Genomic DNA, 18,481 nt, shown 5'->3' on the forward strand with positions numbered 1-18,481 from the left:
ATTTGGGAACAATAACATATTGTGAGATTCAAAAAAGGGTAACCCTGAAACTCATTAACTTGGACAACAGATCTACAGGAAACATTTCTACTTTTAGAAACTGTCAGGGCACCTATATTATATCTTTTTGGTATAACTGTACTTAAATCTAAGAAATGAAATTTTTACACTATTCTTTAAGAATTTATTAAGTAGTACTGTTTTTTGGAGATTTTAAAGCACTGCTCTGTGGATTATTTTATCTAGGCTGAACTCAACCAGGGATGTGACAGCACACAAATAATCCAGTGGGCTGCCAACACTCACAGCATCTCACCTCAACTGCCATACCCACAGGAAGGGAAAAGGTGTTAGCATGGGCCTCGGCCAGACCATGAAAGACACACTCCCTTATTTAGAGTTCACCGTCTAACTGGCATCCAACACTGTAATAGAAAAAAAACACTGCCCCTGTACATACTGGCCGTCTTCTCTTGTCAATATATAGGCAATAATATGACTCAAACCCATAAAAACGCAAACATCAGGACCACCACTGCCACCGTTATGGAAGAGAGGAGTACAAACCTGAAGCTCTTTGATGATCTTAAACGTCTCTAAAGGACACTATTCTCTGTTTTACAGATGAGAAAACAGAAACTTCGAAAGGTTCAAAGTTAATTTTATACACACACACACACATATACATACACACACACACACACACATACATGTATAACCGAATCGCTGTGCTGTATACCTGAAACTCACACGATATTGTAAATCAACTATACTTCAATTTAAATTTTTTAAATAGAAATTAAAGATAAAAAGAGGGAGAGGCTTTTATAAATCCAAAAAAAAAAAAAAGGTTCAAGGTCACACATCTCTAGCATGTGAACCCAAGCAGCTCAGTCCAGGGCCCCGTGCTTTCAACCACCACACCCCACCACCTCCTCTGGGCTCCACAGCACAGTGAGGGAAGATGCTGCAACAAGTAGGACTAGCTTAGAAAAACTACCCACCAGCACACACTCTAGGCATGACTAGCTTATTTCTATGCTGCCTTCCTACCCGCCCTGCCCCCAGGTGTCTTTTTTTCCTCCAGCCTGTCTGAGATTCCACCAGAGACATATTTATGCACTGCAGTGAATCTGGTGCCCATCAGTCTTTTCCATCAGGGCTTCCCCCAGACCCTCACAGAGACCAGCTGCCCTGGGAGTCCAGGATGGAACGTGGAGAGTCAGGAGGACACACTCACATACTGGGCCCCTGGGGAAACGGCGGGGGGAGTGTAAGAAATGAACAGAGAAACGGAGCAATGTTTGAAATCTACACCTCTGTGGGAGTGGGGGGGCCACTGTAGTGTGTTATGGCTCCTTGATCTCAGGACTTAATTAAGCTCTTAACATCCGTAAATCAGGACAAGCACTAGGTTGCATTTAGGGCAGCCCTGTACCCTAGTTCAACCACATGGGAAAATGTAGTTCTCTAAAAATGACTGACATATGTGAAGGACTGTGTAAACCTGTAGTATCAAAAAACGATCTGATCACGAATGCCACGGCGTCCCTAAAGTTTATTTGAAAACTAGTAGTATATTTCTGTGAGATTTTTTTTTAAATCACAAACAAGAGTACTTGAACAATTTTAATAAGAAATTCTTTAAGCAGGTAAGAAAGCCACAAAATAATATTTTTAAAAGTTCCTAATATAAGGCATGTGGGGGGAATTCCCTGGTGGTCCAGTGGTTAAGACTCTGCGCTTCCACTGCAGGGGGCATGGAACTATCCATGGTCAGGGAACTAAGATCCCGCATGCCGTACAGCGCAGTCAAAAAATTTTTTTTAATTTTTTAAAAAAAATTTTAAAAGACCTATGCGTTGCCAATAAATATCATTTCCCATACCCCTATAATGGACACGCAGTTTAAAGGTTGGCATACTCCTGGATCAATTTTGTTTTCATTCCAATGGAATCTGAAAATTTTGGCAATGAATGAATAAAATGCATTGTGAGGAAGTAATTAAAATAAAAATATATTCTTTTCCATATTATGTTGGTAGATGTTCTTACATTTATTTCAGTTATTGATTCTGTCACAAATGCATCTCAATACCATGCATAAATATTAAGCAACAGTACTTTAGTAATGCTCTGTATTTCCTGTATACCATATCATACACATCTCGTTGGAAAATCCTAAAAAAAGGTAGATCTTTTGCTACTTTCATTTGTGAAACGTATTCCTCTTTTAACTGAAAATAAAATAGGTAAAAAAAAGTTGTTATAAGTGGACATCTTATGCAAACTATTATATACAGGATGGGTAAACAACTAGGTCCTACTGTACAGCACAGGGAACCAAAAACAATCTCCTCGGATAAACCATAATGGAAAAGAATATGAAAAAGAATATATATATGTATAACTGAATCACTTTGCTGTATAGCAGAAACACAACACTGTAAATCAACTATATTTCAATAAAATTTTTAAAAATAAAAAATTTAAAAATTTAAATTAAAAAAGTGAACGTCTTACATGAATACATCATAAGTGAAAGATTAAACATTAACCTAGACTAATGTGATATAAATTGAGCCAATGATATGAAAACTCCTTAGAACATGTCATTTGAGGGGAACTATTCAAGTGAAGTTACAAGAGCACGTGAAGACGCAGGGAAATCATCAATAAGAGAGATATTTGTTTGTATATTTGTACTTTCAAGATTATAAAGTAACTGAGTTGACCTGTCAGGTAAATGTAAATAACTAATTTACAACTAAGGACACAGAGCCTTAAAAATGTCATATTACTTGACCAAATTTGCACATCTTTAAACTTAGGTTTGTTAGATTCCACAGTTGTTACCAGCTTCATACCCTTCATGATCACTTAGGGTGGTGTAGCTTTAATACACATGTGAATCCCTAACAGATAAAAGAACAGTTAAAAACCTGCACTGAATTGAGCCTATAACCACACGTCAATCATCTCAATTAAACAAAACTCTCAAATAAGTACTAGGCATGTAAAGTACAACATGATTAACGTAATTAACACTGCTGTATGTTATATATGAAAATTGTTAAGAGTGAATCCTAAGACTTTTCATCACAAGAAAAAATTTTTTTCTTTTTCTTTTATTTTATATCTGTATGAGACAATGGATGTTCGCTAAACTTATTGTGATCATTATTTCATGATGTATGCAAGTCAAATCATTATGCTGCACACCTTAAAGTTATACAGGGCTGTACGTCAATTATATCTCAATAAGACTGGAAGAAGGGAAAAAAAGAAATTCTTTAAGCCAACATCAGCGTCAGAATATGTTAGCACTGTGAATCCACAGCCCAGGCCATCGGCATTTAGTTCAGCACTTTTAGACGTACACAATAGTCTTCCCAGCTTCAACAGCTTCCCTCTGAAGCCATCCCTCGCTCCCTTTTTCACACACAGACATCTCTTCTATATCACGTTAAGATCAAATGACTGTATTATATAGGCAACTGTTTCCAACTTCCTAGGCCAGACCAATGTGACCCATCGCGGCCCCTGACACCCCGCCCACTTTCTGTGTCAAGTTCTCCCCCACCCACCCTGCAGAGCACAGACCCTCTGCACTCTCTCATCACTGGTTTCTGCCTCCTACTTGTCTTCCTTATCAGCCCCTTTTAAACCAGTTTCTGAATCTTCCCTCAGGTTTGCAGCACAGCAAACACTGACCAGGGCCTGGAAACAGGGCTTTCTGTTAGATTCTATGGAAAGGAGCATCTTAGATAACCTTCAAAGAAACCTAACCACACCTGCATGACAGGGTTCAGGATACACCACCCCAAACAGGGCACCTGGGCAGACTGAATGTCTTCTTTAAGCTGAAGGAGCTGGGAAACAGCAGGTGCTGGCAGGGCTCTGTCATTCCCCCCACCCCCCCTCTCCTCCGAGCAGGTCATGAGACCCTCATGTGAGAGGTGCCCTCCCTGTACCTGGAGGAAAGGAGCATCCTTATCTCTGCAGGTGACAGGAATCTGAACAGACAGGCCTTCCTAAGCTTCCCCAGTTTATTACTCTCAGCTCACACCCTTCTGTCCTGTCACGTTTTCCCAGGACCCTCTACTCTGCATCAAATCTACTGTTAAAAACACTCAGGTTTAACAGTTTCTTCGGGTCTTCATTTCCTCATGAAGGTTCCTGGATCACATAAAACTCTTATGAAATACATCTGTATGCTTTTCTCTTATTAATCTGTCTTTTGTCCTACAGCCCAACCAAGAACGTAGAAGCGTAGAAGGAAAAGATTTCTTCTTCCTTCCCTACCTGCAGTAAGGCTACAGAGAATCTACTAATATTATCAGTATATTATTAGAGAATTCCCAAGTGAGGAAAATCTAGCTCTAGCCAATACTCTGCTAAATTCTGAACTGAGGAAAATAACGGTAGGTAAGTATGGCAAAGCTAATTTATTTATTTACTTATTTATTTATATGCCTTTAATTAATTTATTTTTATATTATATTTTTATTATGTGTATTCTTATTTATTTGTATTTAATTTATTTTTATTGTATTTTTATTATATGTATTTATTTATTTATATGTATTTAACCTTAGATAAATACATTAATCTCATCTATTAATATGAGTGAACTTCCTACTACCAACACGAATGGAGAAACTGAATTGTGCCATGGAAAGAACACGCAGAGGCCTCAAAAGGATGATCAAAACGTGGTCCTGACGATACTCCTGTTTGACTTGGGGCCTCAGTTTCTGTCCCTGTAGCGCAATAGGTATCTTCAGCATTGAAAGAAGGAAGTCATCACAGATTTATTTTTCTTCCAGACTAACTTTTATCTCACTCCCAACAAAGCAACACTTTTTACTTTCCCATCACAGTAGTCATAGTTCTGTATTATAAACTAGGGAGGGAAAGTTTCATCTGGTTTCAGATTCACTCATGAAGCAAAAAATTCCTCAGGGATCTGAGGGAAACAGTGTATCAGGCACTGTGCTGGGGCTGAGAGGCCCTGTTTAGTGAGACAAACACAGGGCAGCCCTCATGCGGCTTGGAGCCCAGTATAAACAACAAGCCAAGTCTTCTGCTTAAATCCACCCACTACAGAACGCGTGCGCTGAGGTGAAGCCCTATATAACATGACTTAGGAGATGTCAGCACTGCTGATCAAAGTGTAATTTTTTCTTTGAAAAATGCCTTAGTCAGTGCCCTTCTCTGATTAAACTGTCACCTTCAGGAATGCTGCTTGGCTTTTTCTTATACTTTTATCTATATCTCTAAATTCTTGCAAAGTACATTGATTAGATAAGAATGCAAATAAAAATTTATGGCTGAACCATCATGGCAAAGACTTGAAGTAATGTTGGGAGAGATGAGAACTGAGAAAAGCAGCAACGTACCTCAGTATAGTGCTTTACCCCTACTTCTGTGTCTTCATTTCTTGATCATTCTTTAGCCCTGTGACTCTACTGAGGCAAAATGGGGCAGGATGACAGAGTTTTTCTGTGGCCCCAGAAGGACCAAGGACTGACCCTCAGCTCTGCCACATTCCAGCCCCTTCACGCTGGGCAGGTAACGGTGTTCCCTGAGCTTCCCAAATGTCACTGGTTAAACAAGGATTCAACCAGACAACCCACGTTATGCATCCCGTCCAGGACGTGCACAGCCTAAACATTTGTGTTGGGAGCACAAGTAATAATAATAACAATAAGGAAATCAAGAGGAAGAAAAATTATAATGGATCACAAGATGGAACTGAAGTTATCTGATGAAATCAGTCAAATTTTGGTGTTCTTAATTTGAAAAGGTAATTCACTACTATATCAAAAAACACTAAAATCACTTGTAACTACTTAAATGACTCTCCCCAGGAAAAAAAGGTTTGTCTTCTTGTCATAAAATAAATTTAAGTTCAAAATATATTTTACTATTAACTCATCCTCCATTCTCTATAAATAAACCCCTGCTCTGTAGTCTTCAAAAATGCTCATGTCATAAAAGTCTGTAAAAGGGCTGTGAAACTATTCCCAGTTAAAGCAGAATAAAGAGACCTGACAACTAAATACAACGCTGACCATGACCTGGACGCTGCCCTGGGGAAATGGTGTAAAGGGCCAACCACAAAACTGGGGCATAGAAAACAGACTGTAAAGCAGCGTAGCTTTATGAAGTGGGTAAATGTGCGGTTATGAAAAAACATCCCTACTCTTGGGAAATGCTGAAGTATTGAGGGGGAAAGGGCCATGGGGTATAGAACTTACCCCCACATGGTTCAGATAAAAAAGTACACACACACACACACACACGCACACCGTGTCGGGGTCATGATACAGAAAACAGGGTAAATGTCAACAAGAGTCAATCTGGGTAAAGGGCATACCAGGGCAGGATTCCTTGTACTATTTTTACTTTTGCAAATTGTTAAAGCATAAAATTATTTCCAACAATTTAAAAATATAAAAATAAATCTCTGGTCTATCTCTGTTAATTAGTATTTCGCACATCTTGTCCTCTAAACCAGGGGTCCCCAACAGGTACCGGTCTGCGGCCTGTTAGGAACCAGGCCACAAAGCAGGAGGTGAGCGGCGGGCAGGGGAGCGAAGCTTCATCTGCAACTCCCCCTTGCTCCCCATCACTCACATTACCGCCTGAACCATCCCCCCTCCACCCCGACCATGGAAAACCTGTCTTCCGTGAAACCAGACCCTGGTGCCAAAAAGGTGGGGGACCACTGCTCTAAACAAATGATACGATTATATCATCTTGGTCTGGGAAAGCATCTTTGACACCACCTAGTCAACCCTCCAACCAATGCATGAACCATTTCTGTTCCATCTCTGATAGACTCTAACTACATCTCCACAGGATTTTGGTGGAAATTTCCTAACGGCTGGGGAGTGCCTGTCCCATGAAGCCATGGTTGACTTCACACCAGGCAGTTTTAATAGTTCATATGTAATAGGATGATCGTGGCCCCAAAGATATCAGGTCCTAATCCCTGGAAACCGAATGTTGTCTTATTTGGAAAAGAGTCTTTGCAGATGTGTTAAGAATTTTGTAATGGGAAGATTATCCTGGATTATCCCAGTGAGCTCGAAATCCAATCCCAAGCATCCTTATAAAAGAGAGGCACTGGAGGGTTTCCTTGGTGGTGCAATGGTTAAGAATCTGCCTGCCAATGCAGGGGACACGGGTTCGAGCCCTGGTCCGGGAAGATGCCACATGCTGCAGAGCAACTAAGCCCGTGAGCCACAACTACTGAGCCCATGTGTCACAACTACTGAACCCACGCGCCTAGAGCCCGTGCTCCGCAACAAGAGAAGCCACGACAATGAGAAGCCCGCGCACCGCAACGAAGAGTAGCCCCCGCTCACCACAACTAGAGAAAGCCCGCGCAGCAACAAAGACCCAATGCAGCCAAAAATAAGATAAAATAAAATAAAATAAATAAATAAATAAAATTTTTAAAATAAAAATTTAAAAAGAGAGAGGTACTGGGAACCTGACACACATAGACCAGGAGGAGGCGCTGTGACCGCGGAGGCAGACTAGAATGGTGTGGCCACAAGTCAGGGAATGCTGGAGCCACCAGACCCTGAAAGAAACAAGGATGGAATTCTCCCCGAGAGCTTCTGGGGGGAGCATGGCTTTGCTAACACCTTGATTTCAGCTCAGAAAAACTGATTTCAGACTTCTACCCTCCAGAACTGTGAGAGCATAGGTTTCATTGCTCTAAGTCACCGAGTGTGTGTAATTTGTTACAGCAGCCATCAGAAACTAATAATATACCCTTAGATCAAAACACACTTTACTGAATGCCTATTACTGGGCACTGCAGATGTTTAGAGAGAGGTTTTATACTGAATTTAAATCTTCAATCTTTGGATCAAATAAACCCCAAACTGCGCTCTTTCTTATATGACTACCCTGTCAACATCTGAAAACACATTTCTCTGTAATCCTCTCTTCTCAAAGCCACCTTCCCCACTTGTCTCCGTCATCCCTCATCCGAGAGATGGTTTCCAGACGTTCACCATCATGGTTGCCTCCTGTGGTCACTTTCCTTTTGACTGTCCGTTAAAACGCACTGTCATGACCTGAACAAAACACGCTGGCTGTGGGCTGACCAGAGCGTGTTCAGCTCTGCTAAGACGGCCTGAGACTGCGTGCAGGTGCATCACTGCTGTCCATCTGCAGCCAGCAGGAGCCCCCAGCTCTGACTGCATGAATCGCTGCCCCACCAGACCTTCTGTGTCCTACAGGGAAATTTTTCAATCTTTGAGCAGAACTTCACATTTTCCACCGTTAAGGTCTGTCTTTTTGATAAGACTAGAGGTCCAGCTTTCTTGATCTATTTATTACACTAAGTATCCCTCCAACCTATAATCTGATCAGCAGGCATTCTCCAACTCCATCTGAGTACCTGCTACAAAACAAAGGAAAGAACTAAAAGAGAGAGGCCCCTGTAGTCTCCTCCCTGTAGGTTCCCTCATTCAGCAAACACAGTCAGTGCCGTCATAGAATTCACAATATAGTTACTTCTAGCTCCTTAATGCCTATCTGTGAAATTCACAGTTCTTCCTAAAATGCCAGTTACATTATGTTGCTTTTGTCCTCAAAAACTTCCAATGACATCCTTGGCTAACCCATCACAACTGCTTCTTACCTGGCTTCACCATTTCTTTCTTTTTTTTTTTTTTTTAATTTTTACTGAAATATAGTCGACTGACAATGTTGTGTTAGTTTCAGGTGTGGCTTCACCATTTCTATCCAACCTGGTCTCCTTCCAGCAAACCGTAGTGGTCCAGTACATCAGGCGCACAGCACACAGCCCCAGCCCACCCCCTCCTCTGCACCCAGCTTAAGCCAAAGTCCCTACCCTGTCACAGTCCCTGACTACTCAGGGCTGCCCAAGTCTCCTGGCTCTGACCTCGTAAAGCCCTTACTGTCTCCTACTCATTCTGGCACTTCATCCTATGCTGCCTGGCATAACTGGTAATGGTTTTAATACAAATGTATTTAATGTCTCCAACAAAACAGGAAGCTGCATGAAAACAGTACTTTCTAAACTGTATTTCAGATACAGCCCTGCTTATACCAAAGCTCAACACAGCCCTGCTGAAAGTGAACTGAGTGTTATTCTGGACCTTTTTTAATTGATGAGGAACTTTACCACAAAGAAATTGTTATTCCTCATGATGAGAAGATATTCAGAGTTTCTCAATCCCAAGCTATTAGTCACCTACATACTAGCAGGTGACTTCACACTCCTCTATGTTATCTCTTACAATCTTGAAGTTGTCAAGATTACCAAGTCAAATATTTTTTCACATTTACAAAAACCTGATTTGCTTCTAAATTCTACACTTTGAGCCTTTAACCAGACATTTCCTCCAAAAGCTTTCAACCCTTCCTCTACTACGTACCCTATCTCTTACACCACAACAGAAATAACTTAAACGTCACGTCATAAGCTCAGCTTTCCCCTTTAGCTTTGATGACTAAATTCATCCTTAAAAATTTAGTGCAGTAGAGAGAGAACAAGACCTAGAGTCAGCCAGACTGGGATGTCATCCTCCCTTCCTCCTCAGGTGGAGGAAACGTGTACTCTCTCTTAGCCTTATTTTCCATACACATCCTGAGAATTATTAGCTATATGACCTGGGGAAATTATGGAACCTCTCTGGGCATCAGTTTCATCATCTGTAATGTGGGGATTAAGAACAGTCAGGATCCAGATGAATAGATAAAGAAGATGTAGTACATATATACAAGGGAATACTACTCAGCTATAAAAAAATAATGCTATTTGCAGCTACATGGATGGACCTAGAGATGACCATACTAACTGACGTAAATCAGACAAAGACAAATATCATATGATATCACTTTATGTGGAATCTAAAATATGACACAAATAAATTTATTTACGAAACAGAAACAGACTCACGGTTGCCAAGAGGGAGAGGAGTGGGAGAGGGATGGAGTGGGAGGTTGGGGTTATCAGATGCAAACTAGTATATATAGAATGGATAAACAACAAGGTCCTACTGTATAGCACAGGGAACTATATTCAATATCCTGTGATAAACCTTAATGGAAAAGAATATGAAAAGAATGTATGGTTGTGTGTGTGTGTGTGTGTGTGTGTGTATATATATATATATGTATGTATATAAAACTGAATCACTTTTCTGTACAGCAAAAATTAACATAACATTATAAATCAACTATACTTCAATTAAATAAACTAAAAAAAAATAGTCAGGTCCTGTCCATAAGAACTGTTGTGAGGGCTTCCCTGGTGGCGCAGTGGTTGAGAGTCTGCCTGCCAATGCAGGGGACACGGGTTCGAGCCCTGGTCTGGGAGGATCCCGCATGCCGCGGAGCGGCTGGGCCCGTGAGCCACAGTTGCTGAGCTTGCGTGTCTGGAGCCTGTGCTCCGAAGCGGGAGAGGCCGCAATAGTGAGAGGCCAGCGCACCGCGATGAAGAGTGGTCCCCGCTTGCCACAGCTCGAGAAAGCCCTCACACAGAAACGAAGACACAACACAGCCATAAATAAATAAATAAATAAATAAAATTTAAAAAAAAAAAAAAAGAACTGTTGTGAGAAATACATTAAGACGTGAAAGTGACAGCCTGGCATGTGGTTTGCTTTCAAATAATATTAGCAGCTATTAGTAGTAGTAGTAATAGTATTAATATTGTAAATATCAATTAATAAATTATTATTAATTTATTAATTATTAATTAATAAACATAGCATACAGTAGAGGTGCAATAGCTACTACTATTTTTTAAACATTATCAGAATATTTGTTGGTTATATGAAATGAAACTGATGGTTCATTACAATATTTATCATTTTATCTTTGACAGGTGCTCTTATAGTGTGGCCCCAGCTAAGCAGCATCAGCTTTTTGTTAGAAACCCAACTTCTTGGAACTTATTAGAATGGGAAATTTTCAGGCCCCACCCCAGATCCAGTGAATATGAAGCCTTGGGCTGGGGCCCAACCATCTATTTTAACAAGCCCTCCAAGTGGCTCTGATGCAGCTAAAGTTTAAGAATCACGTGTATAGGTCTAAGGTCTTGAAAAAATACCTTATTTGCCAATTTTAAGAACCACAACCTGCATTATACTTTCAGAAAAGGTATTTTTCATTAGCCCTTTATAAAGCCGATGCTTCAAAAATTTTCCTCTCTCATCTGTGCTCACAGATGGTAAAATTACTGAAGAAGTATGCAATGGTCGAGAACACAGAGCAAATAGAGATTTCTTCCTATTCCCTAAAAGTTATCACTGTGTTCTCAGCTTGGGGATTTACATTTCCTCCCAGCCACCAAATCACAAAACAAAGAATAGTGTGATTGATTCAGCAGGGCCATGAAGTCATCGCCTTGACAATGTGTGCAAAGGATGTCTATGCTGTAAGTAAATCAAGCTTTCCAAAGACAAGATGGAACAGAGGTAAAAGTGTAATCATCAGTTGGGTATCTCCCAGGTGGTAACCAAGCAGGTTACTAAGAGGGTGTGGTTCAGTATGGAATCCAGGGCCTCTTCCTCTCCAAATGCATTTATGTATCAATAAAGTAAAACTCAGACCAAACATCCAATTACACAATGTTAATTAATACATTTACAGTACAGCTAACCAGTGCTGAAGAATATATTTCCACCATAAACGGTGAGTTAGATGGATCCAACACAAGTAAAGCACATTATATGAATTCTCCAGACTGCAATCTTGCAAAAATTTTTCATCCCCTTAAATTATTCCTCTTCAGTGCAGCCTCTCATTCACGGCTCAAGTTCTAATTCTGGGCCCAGGCAAACAATGAGTTAAAAAGGAATCTTCTGATCTTTAAAGTGCTTCAGAAAATAAAGGGTTTCCTTTCTTCTTGTTTCCTCAGAGCAAGGCAAAAGCTACATCATTGGTACTTAGATCTGGGTGCCATCTCTTATATATACTCATAAATTTCTAGACAGCAAGACAGAACTGCATGTGATCAGGAATAACAAAAATTAAATAGTGACCTAAGACCCTCTAGTTTATAAAGTGCCATGGGTAGAATGGGCATAAATAAATACTGTAAATAATAGAAGAAGGCCAACAATTTTATATTTTAGAACAACTCTCTGGGTAAAATTCAGCTAACTGAAGTCACAGGTATTTTCAATAACAACCAGCTCATGTTTTAGTACTATAATTTAAATTATGCTAAAGAATAATACATAATCGTTTCTGACAACCATAATTTACCTAGAGATCATAATTTGCAAGGTAAACAATCCAATATATTCAGCATGTGAAGAATCTTGTAGAGGCAGCAGATGTGAATGTGTTAACTGGGCTTCATCCTTAAATATATTTTGCAGAATGATGAATCAAAAGGAAAACATTCTTGCCCGAACAATCAGTTTAAATAAGGACAGGCTTAGTCATACAACTGAAATACCAGAGCACTAAAATTTAGATACATCTGGAAAAAAGCCAAAGACGTCTGCTCACCAACAAACATGAGTTTTAATTAAGCAAACTGTTTAAACAAATGTAATTTTAGCTCTGATAAATATAAGTCTATATTAATTTTTTTCTGGAGAAAAAGCTATATTAAAAACTCCTAACCAAGTATTTTAAGGAAACAGTGTTTACACATATGGATATAATAGTAACTTAAGCAATCATCTAAAAGCTCCACGATGTTTACTTTTCTCAGTCACATAAACTTTTAAAAATTGACCTTGCTAGAAGTATCCCCTGGGCACTGGGTATACGCTAGTTTACTGATGCATAAATCCTAACTTCCTAACTCATGGGGATTAACTAGCAAATATCTGAAAGTATAAGGTGGAGAAAAGTAAACAGTCTAACAGCCAAGGGGAACCCGCTGGCATCTGCAAAACATCCCAGTGCACCAAGGAGTCCAAGGCTGACCTGGGTCCCCAGCCAAGTCCTGCTCTCGCTATGTGGCTTCTGATGCAGCTAGACCAGGAGGGGCTGTGGCGGGTGCCCCGTCTCTTAAATCAGGGAAGCAAACTGGACAATTCGAAAGCTATCCTCCAAGCACGAATCCAAGTGAATGTACAACCAAGGACCAGGAGTGTGCTGAGTCTTCACAGACACCCTTTCTGCGAGGGCAGTGTATGGGAGAAGAGGAAAACAGGCCTTTGGGCCCCCAGGATCAACCCACAGACCACAAGGGAGGGGTGTGTAGAGAGGGTGTGGCTCAAGTGACCCAGCAGGACTCCAAGGCAAGACGGCCAATCTATCTCCCCCATAGATTCTGACCCCCAAACCCTAGCTTTTTCTAAAACAGGTGTACTAAGAGGGAAAGTACTTGAGGTAAAGAAGAGATTTGGATAAGGCAGGTAGCAGGGCACGAGAGGCACCCCACCCCTGCTTTACTATTTGGTTTGCAGCCATCCATATCAGCCCACTCTTCCACCAGCTCTCACTGACTGAGTGCTGACAGTCTGCCAAGCACCATACTTTATGCTTAGATGGACGATCTCATCAAATCCTCACACTAATCCACTATTTACAGATGAGGGCGAAGAAGGTTACGGTCACACCAATAATAAAGTGCAGAGCTGTCTACCTTCCATCTTTGCCTTACATGTCACAGACTGACAACCTTGTAGGAGGAGTCTCCTTTCAAAGACAAAATATACTATTTATCAAATGAAAAGGAAAATCCAGTGAAGAAGGTCTGTTCTGGAACTAAGCTCTCAATTACCTCACTGCCCAAAGGAGCAGACCTACTAACAACAGATCTCCCTGGAGCCACAACTTGGGTAAAATAATTACAGAATATTAAACCACAATAAACACATAAAATAATCACTTACAAAGGGCAAAATTTTTAAGAATTATTTCAAAAGATGGGGACCACACTCTGGCCTGCGTCAGCAGCCCAGGCAGCTAATAAGCCCAGGGCAGAGTCTCCAGGACTTGGTCCCCACATACAACTCCCGGGTTATTGGGGGCAGCCCAGGGCACAAGGTAGGCATCCTTCCCCTCTTTTCCCCCTTTAACCTCCTCCTCCACCCCTTCTTCTCTCTTTTCTCTTCTAACCCCCTTTCCCCCTCCCCTCCCCATTGTTTAAGGGGAAGGTCTACAGTTAAAATGACAAAACAGAGTGAGTACACACATAAAATTACTCGAATATTATCTCAATGATTTTATTCCCACTTTTTTTCTCTCTTTCCCCATCAATTATTCCTTCATTTTGCTGACTCGTTCCTCATGGTCACCCTTTCCCTTAACATTTATATAACATAATCTAATTTTATGAAAAACTCTTCAAATAACATACTTTCATTCGTTGCAAGGGAATAAGGTAAGTCAAGAAAGGTAAGAGATCTGCTTCTCTCCTGTCCCTGTTTCTCCCTGAATATGTTCAATATTTCAAGGGAAGAATATAAGAAGATCAATACAGAAGAAATATTTCTCTCTAATATAGAGATTTTTAATCTAAAATCCATTTACTTACTTTATATTTCCTACTAATTGGGTTACAACCAAATGGCCCCCAACAGCAAGAGTATCCAACATTCCTCTCATCATCACGTGGGTGAAACATGGAAAAGATGACACGAAATGTGGCCTTTCTCTGGTCATCTCACAACACAAACCTGAACAGCCTGGTGCCCCAAAACGTTTAGGGATATCTGATGATTTTTCTTCACTTGAGGGTAATGCTCTAGTTTCCAGACATAAAAGAATAAATGTTAAAAAAAAAAAACCAAAAACCTATGTTCTCACATATGTGAGTTTTGGGTCAGAAATTTCAGTGCACAATTTTTCAATAAGAGTGAATTTTAAATTCTGCCCTACTTCAAGAAACAAATAAGCTAATTTGATTATAAGCCTAATTAGCTAGACTGGCATCTATCTAATGGCTGTTGTGCATAAAATACTTATTTTCCTAACTCTTACTGGGTTGCAGCAGAAGTAAGCCTTAAATCTTCTAGATGTGTCATTTTATCAAAAAAAGAGGTCACATACTCCAAGTAAATCAGGATTTGAACCCTTGCTGTCTGACTGTGCCGGCTTTGTGGGCCTAACCACTAAATTAAACCACCTTGGAGGGTTGTTGGAGGATTAAGTGATTTAAAACTTGCCATGGGCCTTACACATGGTGAGAACACTCTTGCCAGGCCCCATGATGCGCCCTAGGAGTGGATAATGCAGACTTGTCCTCAAAAAGCTCAACTAGTGTTTTGAATTTTGAGCAAAGGCAGTTTCCTTACACGCATTCATCCAATTTACAAGCTGCTCGTAAGGTGAGTGGCCCGGCCCAACACGCCCAGTACCCAGTAGGTCCCCAAGGAACACCCGTCTCGTGCCAGTGCTGCGTTCCCACAGGAGTCATCCTCATGGGTTTCTACCCTCCACTGCCAACACTGTGACTTACACTCCCGAAGACACGGGGAAGCCCTCTGTGTCCCCGACGTGCCACATCCAGATGGCCACAGCCACAAAGACTGCCAGGCCAGGAGCCACCAAAGGGGCATCTCTTCATCCAAAACCTCGCTCCCCCTGGACTCACCTCAGAGATGGGGAAGTCCTGTCAGAGCCTTCAGCTCCAACGTTCCGCAATGCAACCCTCACATCAGCCCACCTCTGCCCTAGCCTGTGTCAGAGCCTTCAGCTCCAACGTTCCCCAATGCAACCCTCACATCAGCCCACCTCTACCCTAGCCTGTGTCAGAGCCTTCAGCTCCAACGTTCCCCAATGCAACCCTCACATCAGCCCACCTCTACCCCAGCCTGTGTCAGAGACTTCAGCTCCAACGTTCCCCAATGCAACCCTCACATCAGCCCACCTCTGCCCTAGCCTGTGTCAGAGACTTCAGCTCCAACGTTCCCCAATGCAACCCTCACATCAGCCCACCTCTGCCCTAGCCTGTGTCAGAGCCTTCAGCTCCAACGTTCTGCAATGCAACCCTCACATCAGCCCACCTCTGCCCTAGCCTGTGTCAGAGACTTCAGCTCCAACGTTCCACAGTGCAACCCTCACATCAGCCCACCTCTGCCCCAGCCTGTGTCAGAGACTTCAGCTCCAACGTTCCACAGTGCAACCCTCACATCAGCCCACCTCTGCCCTAGCCTGTGTCAGAGACTTCAGCTCCAACGTTCCGCAATGCAACCCTCACATCAGCCCACCTCTGCCCCAGCCTGTGTCAGAGCCTTCAGCTCCAACGTTCCGCAATGCAACCCTCACATCAGCCCACCTCTGCCCTAGCCTGTGTCAGAGACTTCAGCTCCAACGTTCCACAGTGCAACCCTCACATCAGCCCACCTCTGCCCTAGCCTGTGTCAGAGACTTCAGCTCCAACGTTCCACAGTGCAACCCTCACATCAGCCCACCTCTGCCCTAGCCTGTGTCAGAGACTTCAGCTCCAACGTTCCCCAATGCAACCCTCACATCAGCCCACCTCTGCCCTAGCCTGTGTCACAGCCTTCAGCTCCAACGTTCCCCAATGCAACGCTCACATCAGCCCACCTCTGCCCTATCCTGTGTCAGAGACTTCAGCTCCAACGTTCCACAATGCAACCCTCACATCAGCCCACCTCTGCCCTAGCCTGTGTCAGAGACTTCAGCTCCAACGTTCCACAGTGCAACCCTCACATCAGCCCACCTCTGCCCTAGCCTGTGTCAGAGCCTTCACCTCCAACGTTCCGCAATGCAACCCTCACATCAGCCCACCTCTACCCTAGCCTGTGTCAGAGCCTTCACCTCCAACGTTCCGCAATGCAACCCTCACATCAGCCCACCTCTGCCCTAGTCTGTAGCAGAGTCCTGCTCACACGGTGTGCACGGGACACAAAGGATGACACAGAAGACTGGGGGAGGGCAGGTAAACTGCTGGTGTGATACCTTCCTCAGAATTCACAAGACACTGCCTCACGAGAGCATCATAAAGCAGAGGGTCTCCACCTTTTATCTCCAGCCGACACATCAGAGGATTAGTAACAGAAATCCCAGTAGTAACGGAAATCCTTACAGAAGTGAGTCTCAGTTGGGGGGTGAATGACATGGCCCCCCAGAAGGACGTAACAGATTTGGGAAAAGGATTCTGTCCATGGGTGATGAGAGAGAGGGGACTAAACCTTCTCTTAGGTAATCTGACATGCTCCCTGAAATAAGAATCGCTTTTAGAGAAGGTTATTAAATGCTATTACAGTACTGGCACCATCCCCCTAGGCTACATGATGGTTTGAATAGGATCGGTAGGATAGCTTAGGAATATAACCACATTAACATAATGTTTCTATGTGAGAAAACTTTCCAAGTCCCAAAAAACAGATTTAAAATATTACCTTCTCTCTGACTTCAGGATTGTCCATAAAAGGGGAAAAAAGTGACTAAGAGTTAATTGTGAAATTCCATGGGCTCTTTAGCTGAGATTTATGGAGTTATTGGGTCCCACCGATCCAATAATTCTACTGGAATTGGGACCCAATAACTCCATGAAATTGTATGCAAATGTTGTGCACATGTGTATTTTTTGGAAGAGCTCACATCAGATTCTCAAAGTGACCCACGGTACACAAATAAATATTAATTTAAGAACCACGACTATTAACTGCTTCACAGAGAAACATACACATAAGCACCAATCTCTGGTCATACTAAATACAAGAGAGAAACTGATTTGTCTAGACTTCTGTCTATAATCCGTCCTTTTTATCTTTTTTTTTAAAGATTTTTTTTTTGATGTGGACCATTTTTAAAGTCTTTTATTGAATTTGTTACAATATTGCTTCTGTTTTATGTTTTGGTTTTTTGGCCGCAAGGCATGTGGGATCTTAGCTCCCTGACCAAGAATTGAACCCACCGCCCACTGCAATAGAAGGCGAAGTCTCAACCACTGGATCACCAGGGTAGTTCCTTTTTTTTTTTTTTTAAATAAACCATCCTTAGTCCCACCTAACTCTCTGCCATCTGCATAAATCTGATGCCAGAAATTGCTTGGAATCTTGAGAGGAAAAAACATTTCTGAGAATTGCAGTTTTTCGATGCCCTAACATGTAAATATTTACATATTTCTTAACCTGCTGAGATTTTTTAGAGTCCAATAATAAGAGGTTTTACTCATGTCACAGAAGACACTGCAATCACTGGGCACTCATCTACCACCCCCATCATGACCCACAGGCCATATACCAAATAATAACAGATGCCTGAAATGCATGTGAAATGCTCTAGAACTGAAACTTCCCACTTGATACTGAAAAGCTGTGCTTCACAGCCATACAATCAAGTACTGCACAATAAATTAAAACCTGCAAAACAATTCCAAGATGCAAAAGAAATAGACACTGACCTTCATGAGATGCTGATTTATCCATTTTGTGAATGTTTTCTTCTGAACTTTGTCCCGTTCATCTGGAAGGTGGAAAAAAAGATATAAAAGGTTGATAAAAATCTATGAATAGGACACTTTCATTATCACTATGCAAATAAA

General features: G+C 41.7%; 1 protein-coding gene across 1 annotated transcript in view; it reads right to left on the bottom strand.

Annotated features, from left to right (window-relative positions):
- The window catches only part of LOC118903071 (dystonin-like), a 491,338-nt gene that overhangs the window by 258,761 nt on the left and 214,096 nt on the right, over positions 1–18,481 (bottom strand). The window contains 1 exon segment of the mRNA XM_036867747.1: positions 18,341–18,402. Coding sequence (XP_036723642.1) covers positions 18,341–18,402 — 62 coding nt within the window.

This window comes from Balaenoptera musculus, chromosome 11, assembly GCF_009873245.2.
Source record: "Balaenoptera musculus isolate JJ_BM4_2016_0621 chromosome 11, mBalMus1.pri.v3, whole genome shotgun sequence".
NCBI lineage: Eukaryota > Metazoa > Chordata > Mammalia > Artiodactyla > Balaenopteridae > Balaenoptera > Balaenoptera musculus.